The 17,493-nt window shown below is 33.6% G+C and overlaps 3 protein-coding genes across 4 annotated transcripts in view; 1 reads left to right on the plus strand and 2 right to left on the minus strand.

The window, feature by feature from the left end:
- LOC124440722 (Bardet-Biedl syndrome 5 protein-like) overlaps nucleotides 1–2,230 on the minus strand; it is a 12,741-nt gene extending 10,511 nt beyond the window's left edge. Inside the window, exons 1-5 of one of the 2 annotated variants that reach the window (XM_046991151.1) lie at nucleotides 2,041–2,230; nucleotides 1,536–1,560; nucleotides 1,156–1,213; nucleotides 617–682; nucleotides 407–456 (exon numbers count right to left, since the gene is read on the minus strand). In XM_046991151.1, coding sequence (XP_046847107.1) covers nucleotides 407–456; nucleotides 617–682; nucleotides 1,156–1,213; nucleotides 1,536–1,560; nucleotides 2,041–2,093 — 252 coding nt within the window. In that variant the 5' untranslated portion in view covers nucleotides 2,094–2,230. Of the gene's footprint in view, nucleotides 1–406; nucleotides 457–616; nucleotides 683–1,155; nucleotides 1,216–1,535; nucleotides 1,561–2,040 lie in introns of those variants that run through there. The other variant, XM_046991152.1, reaches the window with a different exon arrangement.
- A 2,262-nt stretch (nucleotides 2,231–4,492) lies between these two features.
- On the minus strand, nucleotides 4,493–11,652 carry LOC124440719 (polypeptide N-acetylgalactosaminyltransferase 13-like). The gene is given in 10 exon segments (XM_046991146.1): nucleotides 4,493–5,146; nucleotides 5,798–5,920; nucleotides 6,211–6,309; nucleotides 6,392–6,465; nucleotides 6,468–6,723; nucleotides 7,031–7,148; nucleotides 7,792–8,170; nucleotides 9,947–10,113; nucleotides 11,096–11,114; nucleotides 11,117–11,652. Coding segments are annotated over 10 exon segments (1,737 nt in total). The 5' UTR covers nucleotides 11,490–11,652; the 3' UTR covers nucleotides 4,493–5,017.
- Nucleotides 11,653–16,098: 4,446 nt separating this feature from the next.
- LOC124440426 (retinol dehydrogenase 12-like) lies at nucleotides 16,099–16,782 on the plus strand. Its single transcript, XM_046990823.1, has 2 exons — nucleotides 16,099–16,349; nucleotides 16,689–16,782. Exons 1-2 carry the CDS (start codon nucleotides 16,099–16,101, stop codon nucleotides 16,780–16,782), a joined length of 345 nt encoding a protein of 114 aa, XP_046846779.1.
- The last annotated feature ends 711 nt before the right edge of the window (nucleotides 16,783–17,493 follow it).

Below are 17,493 nucleotides of genomic sequence, written 5' to 3' on the forward strand. Positions count from 1 at the left end.
GAAACCTTTTTTCTATTAAAGACCAAAAACCTTTAAGAAGATGGGTCAATGTTAGTGGTGAACTTAGTAGTCATATTATGTTGTGAGACTTAGTCAGACTTAATAAGCGAGTCACGTCAGAATTCTATTTCGTACGTACATTGCTAGTGATGCAGTAAGTCAGGTGGTCTACAAAGTTGTGCAGTTTCAAACAACCTGCAAGTCTTTGGCTTGAAGTGATTTAAATAGTACAATTTGTCTCCTATGACATCTGGTGATGCCAAAGGGAAGTCCATGTCAATCCAAGCGCAAACACAGATTACAAAATGCTCAATAGTAATATAAAAAACAGTTCATCAAATAAATTCAACATGTTTGTATAAAATACAACAAAATGCTTCTGCCAATGCAAAGGAGAAAAACTTACAGAACTCGCAACTCTAGTGGAAAGGTTGAGGATACATCCAAATCCAACAGCTGAAAAAAAAGAAGGCAGTGCAACCATTAGTTACAGTTTTCCCTCTTACACAAAGCAGGTCCATTCATACTTGATTTTGCTTGTACCCCAGTCACAGCCTCTACTTATGTATGCATATGTTTTACATGTCAGAGTTAATAATTAGCACTACATACTCACAGAGGTTGACACGTTGCATGGTCTGAGAATGCCATATTATTCGAAGATTTGTGACAATCAATCTACCTGATGTTAAAGAATAATGATATTGCAATAAAAACAAAAGTTATTCATTGCTGAAAGTGTTTTTTTCCTAACTAGATTAACAGGAATTTCCTAAGTGCATTAACAGGAATTTCAGCAGTAAGTAGCCTAAATTAGGATATCTTATAGAAACATAGTTTCCTTGAGCTCAAATACTGACAAAAATACTCCCATTCTATCTAAGCCTTGAAAGTTTTGGGATGAACCAAAAGAGTAAATTTTCGCTAAAAGTTAGAAGATGTGAAATACTTTCATAAAATAAATATCAATTAATGGATAAATTTTCAAAAACATATTTTAGAATGAATGGTGTTTTTTTTGTTTTCTGGTAATTTATTCTGCACACAAAAACATGCCTACGTATCTAAATTAAGAATTTTTTAAAAAAAGATAACGAGTATTGGGTGCATAACAATAAGAAGATAGAATTCTAACAGACTGTTTCGCTATAGTACCTCTGTCACCATTATTGCCTTTTGTATCTTCAACTGAATCCAACTTATCAATTTGAATCTATAAGGAATAGCAAAGAAACTCAGACTATGCAAATAGACTTAGTGACACGACAAATATGGGTACATACTGTTCAAACTAATTGAAATATAAAATACAATTAAGAATAATATTAAAATGATTGGAAGTTAACTTGTTTAAACTGTACTTAGAATGCACTACACAGGAGTTTATCAAGATATCAACATCACCCACTTGTAAATGTGCTGAAAGACATGCATTTCACAAACTGGTGGATTGCATCTTTATTTCCAATATAGCAACCTCTACCCCACTGAATTATTCCTGATCTCAAAGAATCACTACATAAAGTAAGTAATACCTCTCCATTTCTCATTCTCATTTGTCTAGATAAGTAAAATTGATAATATAAGGTTGTCACTGAGGAATTAATGAACAAGATTAATGTCAAACACAAAATTTTATAAGTACAGTATAGAACATTGAATTATGTTATTGGCAGGAAAACTCATCAATACTTAAGAATTTCAGATTACAATTTTCAAAACTTCTGTAGTTTTCATGCAAACAAAGACTTGCATATTTTCTCTTGATATATCAAATATAACTTTGAAAAGTGCAATTTTCAAGAAATAAATAGAAATCCAAGAGATTTCTGCGGTGGTTTAATTGGTTTTCGTGGCATATAAACCGTAAGACGACACCCCAGGGACAACGACTCAATGATCGCTAACGATAGATGTCCTTATACAAGAGGTTATAAGAGAAAATAGAATATAAGAAATGGAATGAAAGAAATGGATCCAAAAGCAGTGTTCACTTAATATTAAAGTAGCTTTATATCATATTACAAAAAATATACTTACTGTAGTGTAATGTCAAAACGTACATCACGATCTTCCCATAGTATATCAGCCATAATTTAAAGAAAGTAAGTACTCATAGTCGCTCTAAACTAACGAAAAAAGTTGTTCTTTGCAAGAGCGTACAAAATTCCATACAATAATCATTGGCACAAAGATAGTCATGGAAACAAGTACATGGCAATACTTGATGTTACCAGAAGTATAAAATAATGAGAGAGACAAAATACAGAAGAAGCCGTTGTCAATAAAACATAGGGTATGTGACAAAACTTACTCAGCCATAGATCGCATTAACTTCGTCATATATGACAGCACCTTGAAATTTGAAAACTAATGAACATATTGACTTTATTTAACACATCATCTACTAGCTCCGTTTTCCATACTCCTTTGAAAACATGAAAAACTGAAGAAACAAAACTATTTCAATGTCTGCTCCTAAATGTCTTACTTGCACAAACAACACGCTTTCATTAAATCTTGCCATGAAAATAATAATCTCCACAGAAAAATCTCTAAGACAAGTTGAATAATCTCATACAACGCAATTCTTTCATTTCTTTCCAGGCATGTAGGAACCGGAGGGTCCAAGGGGATCAAGGCCCTAAAAAGTCATTCAAAAAAGTGCCCTTTTTTGAGGTAAAGTGTTTCTTCATTGTAAAAAGGTTTTTCATAGCTTCATAGCAGTATGCAGTGAAAAGTGCCCTAATCAAGTTTGTCTTTCTTCGCCAACGAAGAAACTTTATTCAACTAAGTAAAACATAAAATATTTGGCAAACTTGCACTTACCGCTAAAATTATGTTACTGTTTGTCAGTTTGAGTAATTTAACAATAACGACGACTTAAGAGAATTTAATATGTAACACTAACATGAGGTAGTACCATCGTGTTATCAACTTTCCTGTAGGTTTCTCTTCCAGTATAATTGAAAAGACAAAAAACGACTAATCAACACACAGTAAGACATAATTCAGTCAGAATCCTTTTCACCAGTACTTCCCAGGAAATGGACGAGAGGAAGTACAAACAAATGCAAAAGACCAATACCTTGTCCTGTCAAGCAAAAGCAACCGGAAAACGACAGCTTATGCCTTAAAGAATAAGACAAATACACAAAGGGTCAAATCAGTTTTACTAAATTTATGAAAATAAAGCTATGACAAGCGAATCTATGCATGGCGAAAGTAGCGATGGCAGCAAAAATGCCACAATTATATTTAAACGAAGAGATATATGATGATTTGACTTCGCTACTGTTAAACTTGAAATGCATTCATTTGCTTTCTTATAGTTTCTTTCTGTGTTACTTATATACTAAATGCTTTGATTACCTACTGCATCAGCTAAAAGATCTTTTTTAATGGAAAGGTTTCTCAAAAATTATTTCACATAATGATCACCATCACTGAAAAGCACTACGGACAAAAAATATTTGCTCGATTTACACAAACTAACGAGATTCGATTTGCAATTAAACAGTTGCAAAAGAACGCAGATCAAGTCTTTTTCAAAATTTTAAGGACAAAGAACTGTAATCATTATTTCCTTGGTCATTAGCACGGTAAGACATTTTTAACATTAAAAAAATACGTGTCAGCCTTAAATGTCCTTTTCACCAGGAAAGTTCCCGAGAAATTTAACTCCCAACTTAAATGTGCTTCCCACCCCCTATTTTTTTCTTTTGCATTGATTGTATTTTATTTTGGTTGAACTAAATTGATCAAGTCACTCGTGGAACAATAATGCAAAAGAAATTTGCACTGTCTGTTCAGAACGGCAAGTTTGCCAGTAATTTAACCGGTGTTGTAAACATGACACGAAAAATATAGTAAGCTCAAAAATTACATTTACTTTTTATATAAAGTAAATAATTCAAGAACAAATTACTTTTCTGAGAAAAACATAAAATTAGCAACAACAAATTGCATGTGAAGAAGTAATTTACTTATTACTTTCAAGGTTACTGAGGTTCAATTCAACATTACTCGCGGAAGGTAGAAATACAACTATGCAAGCGAAGAAATCTCTGAAGATAAAATTTCATCTTATGTGAAGTAATATGAAATTAGTATAAATTACTATAAAGAATGATTCAAAATAGCCTGACATGGTATGTGCCAGTAATAATGGAGCTGAAAATAATGATCACATCATTACTTACAGTCACGTATAGAGATCTATTCGCACGACATGAACTCATGTTCAACCATTTTGATTCTGTTCGCATGTTACGAGATAACTTTTTTGACAGCATCATTCTGTCCTCTTAGTTGTTTGAAGGCTTTTAAATAAACATCGACAAAAATGCTGAAAATGACGTTTTATCGAAAATGTCATCCCCTCCACTACTTTGGTTCATCGCATCATTGTAAAAGCAAAATATGTTCGGCATGCAGTCAAATTCACATGCTCTTTCTAAAAATTTACTCTTATAAGTTAGAATTGCACACCTTGGAGAGAAATTGTATGAATTTAACAAAGTCAGAGTTTAGTTACAATTACAATATAATGCAGTTAAAAGAGATGGAAAATGAAACAGTGCGCATGTATGGATGCAATGGATGGTTTCACATTCCCATAAAAGCTTCGTACTTACGTACTTGCAGAATTCTATGAAAATATTACCATATAAGGAAATATTCATTAATGTTAATTTTTGTTAGCCAGAAAAGGTGAAACAGAAATATTCAAGTGGAGATTCACCTTGATCTAGATTAGTTAATGTCATGTGAATAGAGATAGGCGAAAACATGTAAAATATAAAATAGTAAATTCTAGACAGTTATTTCCATTTTATGCCGCTAGCTAACCAAATTAGTTCAATTACTTAATTCAGATCATAACTAATACAGCCCTTCTGGTGTCATGCAAGTTGCATATCAACGTTCGACGTTAACGAAAGAAAAAGAACATTTTGCACTATCTCCACAATTTGGTGATGCACTTCACAATGAACGACACAGGATTTTATTTATATCAACTAGCCTGTCCAAATTGCCATATTTGAGAGTTACTATCTGCGCACGGCACAACTTTGATGTGTGTCGCCTTACTGTTCCCACGATCAAGACAAACATTACGGCGAATATGTCGAATCTTCAAATCCTACGTATAAAAACAAATTAAACATTATAAGAAGTCATAAGTAAAAATGATGATATCACATTCATAAACACATCATGCCCTTCACACATTGGCGTAGACAGTTCGCAAGTTTCGTCCTGCTCATATACGTACGTAGTCTTGCTATGTTTTTAGAGTGAATGAACACCAAAATATTCACATAAGCAAGATTGACTTTCCAGACTGGCTTCGCCATTACGTACGTAAATTGCTAAATTGTTCACAGGACTGAACAATTTTTTGCTCAAGTACAAATTTAGAGTTTCAGCTTTTCAATGTGTATGTTAAACTTTTTCTCCTGTAAATTTTACTTGACAGTGTTACAAATTTCCCAGCCAATTTTGAAAGATATATCCATTTTTTATACGTGACTACTTCAATGATTATCCATATCGTGCTTTATTTTTGAAGTTCTTTGACTAAGCCCGTTTCCCACATAAGTTACAGACAGGGAAACATTCATCGTATTAAAATTTTAAAAACTATGTAGAACTTTACAAACATTGAATCATTTTGCTAATTTTCGGCAATGCCAATTTTAAAAAAATATCACATGAATTGTACATGAGTTTGTTAACAACATGTTTCGATTAAGAAAAAAAAACTTTAACGACAAAATGCAGGCAAATATACCTTGTATTCCCATTTTTGATTCGCTTCCAAACCATCACATTCCCTTAGATATAAGTCGTAGCCATTGTAATCCAAACAATTGTCTTCCGTTTTTATTTCTCCCTTGCTGTTTAATGTGAAGTACTATAGTGAAAATATAAAACAAAATTTGAAGATATAGCAGCCCCAAAATTCTGCCATTGTTACTTTCACCATGCAATCTGGAAGATTGTGAAAATGGGAGATTTAAAAGAGAAGCAGAATAGAAGGGGTTAATTAGGTCAGGGAAATAATGGGAAAGAGGATAAGTAAAACTTTTTATTTGAGATGCACAAATGAAATTGAAGAGTATAGATAAGTAGGGACAGAAGGAGTAGAAAAAGTGGAAAGAAGAGAAATGACATAGGGAACAAAGTTTTTAATTAAAACATTACCTGATTCCCTCCTTGCCCATGACATACATACAATCCAAGAGGGTTACCATCATGTTTACCAAGAGTGTCAAAACACATGCTACTTTGTGGATTACGAACCTATATCATTCACAAAATTAAGAAATATTTATAGAAGCAAAACAAAGAAAACTTTGCATATGCACAATCAGACACAACTTGCCTCTCCGGAGAATAGAAAATTGGCATCGGGAATTGCCAATTCTTTATAAACATTTTCAAGGTACCACTTGAAATTTTACACTTCAGCCTTTGGCGAAGCTTCACTCGTTCGCTAACGTCGTCGTGTTGCTTCGACTTGAGATCGTGTCTTATGTTATAGAAATGCTTACTGTATTCATCCATCCACACATCCGCTACTCGCATTAAATTTTTGCTAACAGGATCAATACTAGAGCCCGGACGAACGGGAAACGAATAAGGAAATTTTGGACGAAACACGTGTCCAACACGTGAACACGGCAACATTTCGATGATGCCACCACACATCCATATCTAAAAAAATGAGAAGTCTTTTGAGAAACGTCACATGACGGAGGTGCACATGAGATGAATGCACATTTCATTAAAAGTAACGTTACTATATGGGTCAGGCAATGCATGTAAGGCACCTTACATTATAATTTAGACATAGACCTTGTATCAAGTTCAAAGATCCAGAATTGCTGAAAGCACCGAAAGCCGATAGAGTAGGTATTCACTCATTATTTATTTACACTTTGACTGCTTCAATGACTGCTTTGAGAGAGATTATACATTTTACAAATTCTGTCCATGAAAATATCTCGTAAATGTTATTCACCCTAAATGAAATTTCCAAGTTTTCGCCTCCCCAGACATCCATTCCAGTATCATATGAGCCCATATCTTCAAAATACTGTTTACTTATTGAAAACAAACCACCAGCCATAACAGGAGTTCTAAAAACAAGATCATTAAATTTAAAAACAAATCAAGAAATTAGAACACTTTAAGAAGCATTGATTCCAATCTTATATGATTTCCACCTGGTATTCACAACGTTCGTTGAAGTTGTAAGCAAAATATAAAAAAACGTATAAACAGGAGATTAAATTTATTCCGACAAACCCGTATTTTCTAACAAAACCAAGATGAGTTCAAACATATTTATGTAAAACGATAATATAATAGCTTTTTACGTAATATTAATCCAGTAAATGAGATCTGAAATAAAGTTAAAACAATGAGACCATATCTTACAGATAATTCTCGACCAGCTTTGGTTCTGTCTCCCGTATGTTTAAAGTTGGTAATTTACTAGAGGCAAATTCTACATGAATGATTATTTTGTTGTCTTTCTTAGAACATTATATAGCTAGTCTGACAAATGATTATACAGAGAGTATTACAAGTACGCACATGCAATAAAGTAGGAATTAATTAAAAAATAGTCAAGAGAAACTGAGATCAATGCAATAACTGGCGCAATAAACGCTGGTATTTTTTGAGCGCACACAAATTCATTAAACTGAATAAATGTACAGCTTCGCAATGCATGATGGTAGAGATGAAATTTAATCCGTTCAACAACTATATTCGTACCTTATACCATCCGTTTCATCTTTCCTTCGTTGCATTTCATAATCTGGTACCGGTTTCCATCCAAATTCAAGCCTCCAACGAAAAATTCCACGTTGAAAAGGCTCACCTACACCATTGTATCTAAAATCTTTGTCACCAATTGCATCAATGACTGGCATTACAACATTAGACTCTTTTTCTGCAATACGAGAAAGTAAAGGCTCAAGCCAGCCAATACTGCATTCACAATGAGCATCAAGAAATGTCAAGACTTCGGCCTTTGCAGCAGCAGCCCCTGCCAACCTGGCTCTGATTAAACCTTCACGTTGTTTTAGTCGAATGATGTTTACTTTAGTTTCCAGAGTTTTTACATATGAATCTAACTTGTCTTTCACTTCATCTAAAATAATAAGCAAATCAAATAGTTTGGTATATGGTTGAGACAGTCTATCTGAACGATGTAACCAATGCAGTTATTGAATACAATGCTTTATAATTTAATATTTCTCAATCGTTATTGAAATTCTTTCTTTTTGAATACGTAATGACTCGACCCAGACCCTTACATCTCGGCTAACCCTTAACAATTCCAATATTTTATTGACGAGAAAAAATTATTGGTTAAAACATGCGGATTTTTAATTGGGAAATAGAAGGATCACAAAAGCTCTCTTTTCCAAACTTATGAATGGTGCTGCAAAATGGCGAGCAATCTTCACATGGAGAAAGTGGACGATCCCTCGTTCGTTAAAAGAAATCGTGGCTGTTTAATTTGAAATTCAAAATTAACCTTCAGCTAGGACAACATTATTGGTTATTAATTTCAAAGAATGAAATTTACTAATTAAAGTTGGTAGAAGCTATTTGCAAAATAAATTATATCCCAGAATAAGCTGCAGTTATATATTTTTACGATTAGTAGATCCGCCACTGTTACATGTAACCAGTATACATACATGGCAAAAATTCTTCGTAGTAGAAAATATCACATTCCTTTTCTGTTAAAGTTTATTTATCATCCAATCAATTTTCAATGCCCCTTTCGCGGAATTGGCTATTTTTTGAAATCCTTTTGGCAAGGAAAATGATATATTTAGCAAGATTTTGCCTTTACGTATTTACTAACTTTTATCCAGTTGGTCACATTTTTATTGTGTAATATGATCAACTGTAATGGATGGCCTCACGCCTAAATTTGAAACCAGCAGTTCAACTACATATTCGTCCCATTGTAAGACGTCAATCAGTTCACCTCCCGTGTTTAAGGCTTCATGCAGGTACTAAAAGAAATGTTGTAGAACAGGAAGGACACCCTCTCTCATTTCTAGTTTTCAGTGAATTGATGATAGAATTGATTGATCGTCCTATATGACCTCTATGGATCAGTGAAGGACAAAAAAGAACACAGTTCTTTAAATAAGACCTTTCGTTGTAAAACTGCGTTGGGACACCTTACCTATTGTTACTATTCATTATTTCGCTATTGTGCATTAGCGAAAGCACAGTAAAATTTTTGCGTTATTTTGCAATTCATAGTATGTTTTTACTCAATGTATGTTTAAGACGAACTGTCTATCTGGTTTGACTTTTTAGGTCGTCATTTGGGTAGGCATTGTAACATTCTGGGACTAAAAATAAGTGGTAATATTGACACATCTGAACAAACGCTGGAGCAAGAAAGGCGTATTTTTGATGAGAGGCTATGGACTGCCACAAACTTTTAATATTTGGTTTCAAGCAAGGGATCTGGGAACAAATTCTAAAAATTGAAAACCGATGCAAAATTATTGGGTTAGGGTCTGCAGACCCCCTTCCTTACCATCTCTGCTACTGATTTGTATGGTATACATGAATAAAAAATAATAAAATTTACAACATGGTGCATATCAAATATAAAATTTCACTCAAACTTATTCCCTAAATTTTAAAAGTTAATTTCTCATGGAGTTGGAGATGGAAACACGAATACATAGAAAATGCATTTCTATTTGTAAAATAAATGGCTGGAGTCAAAAAAACAGCTTATGTCTAGTAAATAAAGCATTCTCAATCAACTGAACATCATATTTTGTATAAATTATACATCCTGCAGTCAAAGTAGATTGTTCCATGCAGTAGAGATAAAGAAATATTCTAACTGTCAGCATAGTAACTTTAAATTTTGAAACCTACTCACCTCTTGAACTTGCATCATCAACTAAGATGATTTCTTCCAACAAATGGGGAGGAGATCGATTAATCACGCTGTGAACAGTCCTTAGTAATGTGGACCAGGCTTCATTGTGAAAACAAATAATTACACTTGTCTTGGGAAGATGCAGTGGGTATTTCTTCCATCGACATCTAAAAAAGATAGGCAAAACTTATATCAGTTGGGTATTGTTCATTGATTGATGTATTCTAATATGGAAGATACAATCGTATATTTGACAACTATGTATGTATAAGTATGGATGCTTGAAAATTTAACAATGAAGTGAAGTTATTGCTCCCAAAATTCCTTGGCATTTGGCAATTGTCATGGGAAATGCTGTAGTAAGTTACAAATATCATGTCTTTTGTTGACTTTATGTACATACAGTATACTCTTCATTATAACCATTTGTAATCAATAAGCATCAAATCATGTCATTAATTTAATCATTACTTAAACTAGTCAAAAATTTCACATGCATCTAATGTTTAGATGATATTTCAAAACCATCATTGATCAAAAAGTCAGAACACAATAATTATGACTAACTCTGTTACATAAATAACATGTGACATAGTTTGCATCTTTGGATTATGAAAGTCAGATGCTTTAGTTGTAAAGCTATATCTTACAGGGATGGTGACAAATTGATAATTGGATGACTAACAATCATATTTGCATGTTCTACTTTATTGGTTAAAATTGGACACAATAGTGATTACAAATTATAATATATGAGTATGTGAATGTAAATATCTATCTTTAGCTATCTTGTAGAGATTTGAGACAAGTCTAAAATTAAAAAAGGTAAGTAAACAAGACATTCTTGAGACATCAAAATTTTAAAAAGTGGAAGAAATGTTCAGCAAATCGTTTGGTAAGAATAAAAGCTTAAAACGCTATCAAAAAATATTATTTCCTTTAGAAAATATGCTGTATCTTGTTTTCACATAATGTATTTGGTCAGGTGGGCATTCAAGAGACCTGGACAGGTGTTTTACATAGGCTCAAAGACAGCACATTTATCGCTGTTTCTTGATGAACCCACTTTTATTGCTCAAGTTGAACTCAGGTAAAAATGATATTTCAAAGTCTTTATAAATAAGGGCAAAAGCATAACCATGAACCTACTTTGAATTTCTATAATCCTAAGATTGCGCTGCAAGGAGATCTTGTCACTGACAAGACGATTGAAAGAATGCTGGGTATAGCCTTCATTTTCTTTCTCTTTCTCCCATGAGTCAGCGTAAACAGCTACACCCAGCTCTCCTGGCTCATTAGGATTGCGATGCGGAGTCTTGTCATAGTTAGCATACACATAATGAGCCGTATTGCCTTGATAATTGGAAAAGCCCTTTTTTTCACGCAATTTTCGATCGAGTTCAACTGAGTTTAAATCAATATTATCGTAATAAGAATCGCTGTTCCTTTCATTTACGAAAAATCCAACCGTTAACAATAACCATAATGCAAAAACAAATACAATGCCATAAAACATAACACGTCGCCTCGATACAAAAGCCATGGGAAGGCTTTATTTATAGATTGTGGTACGCCTACAAACCACAATTGTCTTTCATAAATCCGAAAGCATTTCAATAAATTTCATATGTTGCAATCAAACAATTATGAAATAGTTTGTTTCATCAAGATACATAAATATTGTAAATAATGAGTGTTAAAGTACAAACGACCGGTTTTGAGCCCACGATGCTATTATGAGACATTAGCAAACACATGGCAAACACCATGCCCCTAAATGACAAAACAATGCAATCATCATATCAAACGATCTGATTATCGGTGATTATGTGAATACCGGCCGGAATAATCCTCTCTCCTCCGCTGTGGCTTTCTAGCTAAAAATATGCTAATCAATTCATGTTCCACATTAAATATTGTGGTTTAAAATGTTTCAGTGCGAAAGCTTCAGCGGAGGAGAGAGGCAATGATCTAATAAAAGACAGGTTTTACTAATAAATTCTAGCAAATCTAGAATTTGAGCGTTAAAAAGATACGAGTAGTTTAACATAAAGAGGCATTGTATATCATATCCTTCACTTTAATGAGAACAAACAAAAACAAAATTAAGCCTGAATATAAGCTTTCTTAGCCTAATCTACTCACGACAATAATAGATCATATCATAATGGTGATGTGGTGGTGACCGTGGTGTGTCGAAGCCTCAAAGGACGAGGTATTTAAGACGAGGGGTTTTTAGAGTGAGGTATCTAAGTTGGATAACATGGAGGGGAATTGATTAGATACGAAGCCGACACTGTGACACATACCAAATATCTAATCAAAAACTGTATGCAAAAGTTTGTTTTGCAGAAAAATATTCATAAATATCTAGACAAAAATTTTGAAAAGCTATATTTTAAATATTGTATTGCATTGCACTGTAGTCTGTTGGTACTTTACCCAAAACTTACTAAACTAAACCTCCTTTTAAGAAAACCTCGAGATTGCATTCATGGGATCAACTTACGCTTGACTTCTTAAATCTGGAATCTTTCTATGTAATGATATCATATCACTGGCAACTTTATTGAGCTCGTGTTCTTTGTAAGCCAAACGAATCTTTTCAGAATATTTGTCATCTAAGTTCACAGGAACACCAAACTCACCCGGTGCATTTCCGACGTACGATGACGGTAGTTTTTCGTAATTAGCAGTCCACTCTCGCTCGTGTAAGTCATACATTTTATTATGAATGTGTCTATTTTTTGTTGTTGAAGAATGGTAAGTTAATCTATCGTGAGCCAGAAAAATGACGCTGCACATATACCACGTTGAAAAAAAGATTACAATTCCGCAATACACGCGGTGAACACGAATGATCATTGCAATAACGTTTTAACTGGAGACATAAAATCTTCATAATTGCCAGAATATATCAATTTTAAAGTTTTTATCGTATTTCATAGCGGTTGTTTAGAAATAACCAATCAGTACTTTTCTTCGGTGTTCACACATTTCTGTTATAAGGTCGGAAATCCATTTCACGAAACGTTTTAACTGCGATGAAAATAAATTCATTTGACATGAATTGTTATGATTGAAAGTTACTAGCTTTATGCAGGTACCAGACTGAAAGATAAAGAACAATCAAAGTCTATCTAATTTCAAACGTGGCTGACCTGCTGGTGTTCTTACACATAAATTATGGGTAGTTAACTAGCTTTATATGAAAACATCAGTCTACAAATTACAACATGATTTCTTTCTTATACTATTTTACATAATAACTTTAAGCTTCATTTTGTTGGAACGCTACAACGAAGAATATCCAGATGTAAAAAATGAGTGAATACCAAACACACAGGAAGAAACTCTTAGTAGAGGCGGAGGAGAAGTGCAACGCCGGTGTAAAGCAAAATTCGTGGTTTTCAAAATTCATGACGACAATGGCACTGCACTTGCACAATTGTTGTAATGTTATTTCACAATAACGTCTGGTCACCTATAATTGGCAACAGTAGCACGTATTTGAGTTGTATTTTGGTGATCTAAATTTTGTCTAAATTTTGTCTAAATTTTTTCTATATTTTGGAGTGTTTCTCAAAATATGGCAACTTCGAGCACTAATGGCGATTGTTTGAATTCAAAATACTTGAAACATTTTCGGCGGATAAAAACATTTGAAGTATTAGTTACAAATATTAAAGTATTTCAAATCACACGTAATGTGTACCAACATCGACATGAATTACTTAAACTTTGAATCTTGCCGTCTATGTTTTTCTCAAATTTTTCTTTATAGAGACGTTTTGTAATTTGGATCTTATTCTTTTGATTTTTTACTTCAACTTATGTGAATGACATTAAAGAAATATGCTCTTATTGTATTGCACAAACATGACAATTTAAAAAATCCTGAATGCCCAACCTTTCAATACCTTATCCGATCTCGTGCCAAACAGCTTCAAATTATGAACTCAAATGTCTCTTGCTCGAACTTCAATTTTTTACTAAAAGTTTGACTATGGGGTAAATGCATTTTTCAGACAGAGATGTATACTTCGTGTAATAGAAGCTAAATTTTTGATTTTCTGTTACGGATGGTTTACAAAAGAGGTGTGTTTCAGTGCAAATAGAAAAACTCTTTTAGGAAATATTTAAAAATAAAACATATAAGAAATACTGAGGAAATATCATTGAATTAAATATATAGTAACATCGATTATACATCAAAGTGAACTAAAATGTAAAATAAACTAAAAAGTAAAATCATGGTTTGAGAAGGAAGCTAGTTGCAAACGATAACGATATTGATATTTCTTACCACGTGAGATAACTGATTCCAACGATTAATTTTGCTTTGTTATCGCAAAAAGTTTGTTTTAAGAATTCTGTTTTTGGCTTTGGAATATAAAGTTTAGCGGAAGAGAAGCTCTTAGATAATAATCAGTGATTTGTTCAACGTTTTGAAGTAGTTCACCATGGGAGCTAATTAAGTTATTAACTGCATTTTTTTATACATAATTTAAGAAACAACGAGCTAAGTTGACTTTACTTTATGATAATTGAAACATAGCAGTTGAAAAAAAGAGAAAATGCATTAAATAGCGAGCTTTTTTGCATTGTGCTAATTTAGTTAATGCATAAAACCCATATAAAAATACGTCATAATTGGAATAGGAACGCATTATGTTAAGCTTATGATAAGTTGGTGAAAGTTTTGAAACCAATAAACTTGAGATTCAAGCTCATATAATTGAGCTCATTGAGAAATTTTAGTCTGCTCTTCCTATAGGTGGTCGATGACTTAATGATTGTTCATACTCAATTGGAGGGGCTCGCCTAAACCAATAAATAAAGCGTTTTCATTAGCCAAATGAAGTAGACCGATCGAAGTCTGTAATTATTCACAAGCAATGGCGTAACTAGATCGCAAATTCAGTCCTGATAAATATTTTTCTCTTCTTACTCATTGGAAAACAAGTTAACTTGATGTGGAGGGCCTGTGTTGATTGTTTCATGGTTTCACTGTAGCGCCAGCTGCAAAACCTATATTTTCATTGATCCTTATTGTGGCTATCGTATGATTTGCCGCTTTGGGCGGAATGGGGAGCAGGAAGTGACGTTTGAAAGGGTGTTGTTGTTTAGTTGAGTAAAAGACAAATTGCTGTTGTTGGATGTTGTACGTGGAACCAAACGGTTCTTAACGTAATTTGAAAGTAATAATTTTGTAATTTGTTATATTTCATTAAATTGTTTATTCCCAAGTTGTATGACGACTTGATAGTCACAATTATTTTGCATTTTCCTATGGTTTATACAAGTATATATCGCTTTTTATCTTTTAGGCAGGTGACCATGGTTGACAAAAATTGGTTGACGGAGACAGAAGCGCAACTAGTAGAACGTTAATTGGAGGGGTGTGTATATTCATATATTCAGTTGTACTGCCCTACTAATTTCTTTTGAAATTCAAATCACTTTCAAAAGAAATCAGTAGGGCACAACGAACATATGAATATGCACCCCCAATTTACGTTCTAGTCACGCCTCTGTCACAGAGACCTCAACTGCTGGGAGGTTCAGCATTTTAAATTAAAACACTTTTTAATTTTAACAAATTAAAATCAATAAAACCCACTATTTAAAAGGTACTAAAATCCAAATAATATTTAGGGCTTAAATTCTTCATATGCATGCTGCGTTACGGTCGCCATGTTGGTGGTCAAATACAAAAGAATATTTTATCAATGTTGTTGTTAGTACCATCCGTCGTGGGTGAGCCACATTGTTTGATAATTTCTTGGAGATTGGTTGAAATCCAAGAATAGAGGTAGAGTAGAGTTCTACTTCAACGTATCATGACGGAAGTGTATAAAAGCAAAATATCATGTGCATGCATTAACGGCAAAATCTTTTGTTTTTTATTCCACTGAGAAAAGTGAAGATACATTAACGCATGTATATTCCCGGAAATTTCTTAATATCAAAGTAAATGGATTAGAATCTTTGAAAGAATTAGTTGCACGTCATCAAGATTGTCGGCAACGGAAAACAAAACCTCAGGATTTATGGAAACATCGTTGACACAATTTTAACACAAAAGCAATAAAAATTAAGAGTTCTTACAAGCGCTCATAAAATAAAACACCCAAACTTTTTCAAGCATAATGTCGAAGCACCAAAAAGTTTGTGTTATAACGGGAGCAAATTCTGGCCTTGGATACGAAACATGTGAAAAAATGGCTGCCTTGGCGTATGAGGTTGTTTTGGCCTGCCGCAATCAGTCGAAAGCAAAATTAGCCATAAACCCAATCAAAAGAAATGTTCCTAATGCTCAACTTCTTCATAAGAGCTTGGACTTAATCAGCTTCGAATCGATTGTAAAATTTTCAAAAAACTTTCCGGAGTCGAGCAAAAAGTTAAACGTGTTGATAAATTATGCCGCTTAGTTAGAAAAGTACAGCACACGTGAACCAAGATTTACAAAGGATGATGTGGAGAAAACGTTTGCAACAAATTATCTAGGTCACTTTTTGTTGACGCTAACGTTGCTGGACTTACTTAATTCGACGGCATAATTTGACATGGAAGGAAGAATATTGTTTATATCATCGAGGTTGTCAAATGATAGACACAAAAACACGATAAATATGAACCTGAACGACATTCAACTTTTGCAACCGGGAGAATACAACAGCAAGGCAGTTTATAAGAATTCGAAAACAGCTTGCTTGTTTTTTACAATGGAATTACACAGGCGACTGCAGGGAACAAATATTACATGTAATATTGTGAATCCAGGCAACTTCATCCGTGACACCAGTCTTTTTCGAAACCAAAATTATTTTTGAAGGTATACATTATCCCGCACTTGCCTCTGTTTTCAGGGAAAACAGCTTCCGAAGCATCCAGTGTTGTCATTTTCTTGGCCACAGAAGTAAAGATGGCTTATGTGAGTGGACAATATATGCTATTATTTTAAAAAACTGAACTCAGTGTACTGTATTTGTATTGAGGAATAAACGGCTCTTAACAAGTTAAATTTTTGCCTCTCCATATGCTTTTCAAAACGTCTTTACGAACTGTTAGCTCAGATAATCGCTGATTCATGGTTATTAAATTGATATTTGATGTTTTGAGCTTTTCTTCAAACATTCAAGCAAATATGATGCAGAACATTTCCTTACACTAGTGGTTCAGAGATGAATCGTTTTTTCGTACGTCATTTAGTTGGCTAGGTGTCTCTCAGCGAGAATGGAGTGCAAGCAATAGCATTTAAACGAATTCAGTTTAGTTCGTCTTATTGCTAATGAGTGATTGGACTAATCTGTGTTACCACGACGCACAATTTCGCATAGTAAACAGTCTACAAGATGTTATGACACGGTTGCATTCAAAAGCACCCCCCCCCCCTAAAAAAAACAAAAACAAAAACAAACCAAAATACCATAGCAAAACCCAGGTGTGTTGGTGTTCATCTTCGTATATTATAAGTCAATTCTCTAGCTATGGCAACTTCACCATTACTATCAAATACTTTGATAGATATATGCTTGATATAA

The sequence above is a fragment of the Xenia sp. Carnegie-2017 genome, unplaced genomic scaffold (assembly GCF_021976095.1).
Source record: "Xenia sp. Carnegie-2017 unplaced genomic scaffold, XeniaSp_v1 HiC_scaffold_2, whole genome shotgun sequence".
NCBI lineage: Eukaryota > Metazoa > Cnidaria > Anthozoa > Malacalcyonacea > Xeniidae > Xenia > Xenia sp. Carnegie-2017.

What these genes read in the sequence shown, in the direction of transcription:
- LOC124440426 (XM_046990823.1), top strand. Translation starts at nt 16,099, where the DNA reads ATGTCGAAGCACCAAAAAGTTTGTGTTATAACGGGAGCAAATTCTGGC. An exon ending in TTTCCGGAGTCGAGCAAAAA is followed by an intron (nt 16,350 to 16,688) that starts GTTAAACGTGTT and finishes GGAATTACACAG; the next exon opens with GCGACTGCAGGGAACAAATA.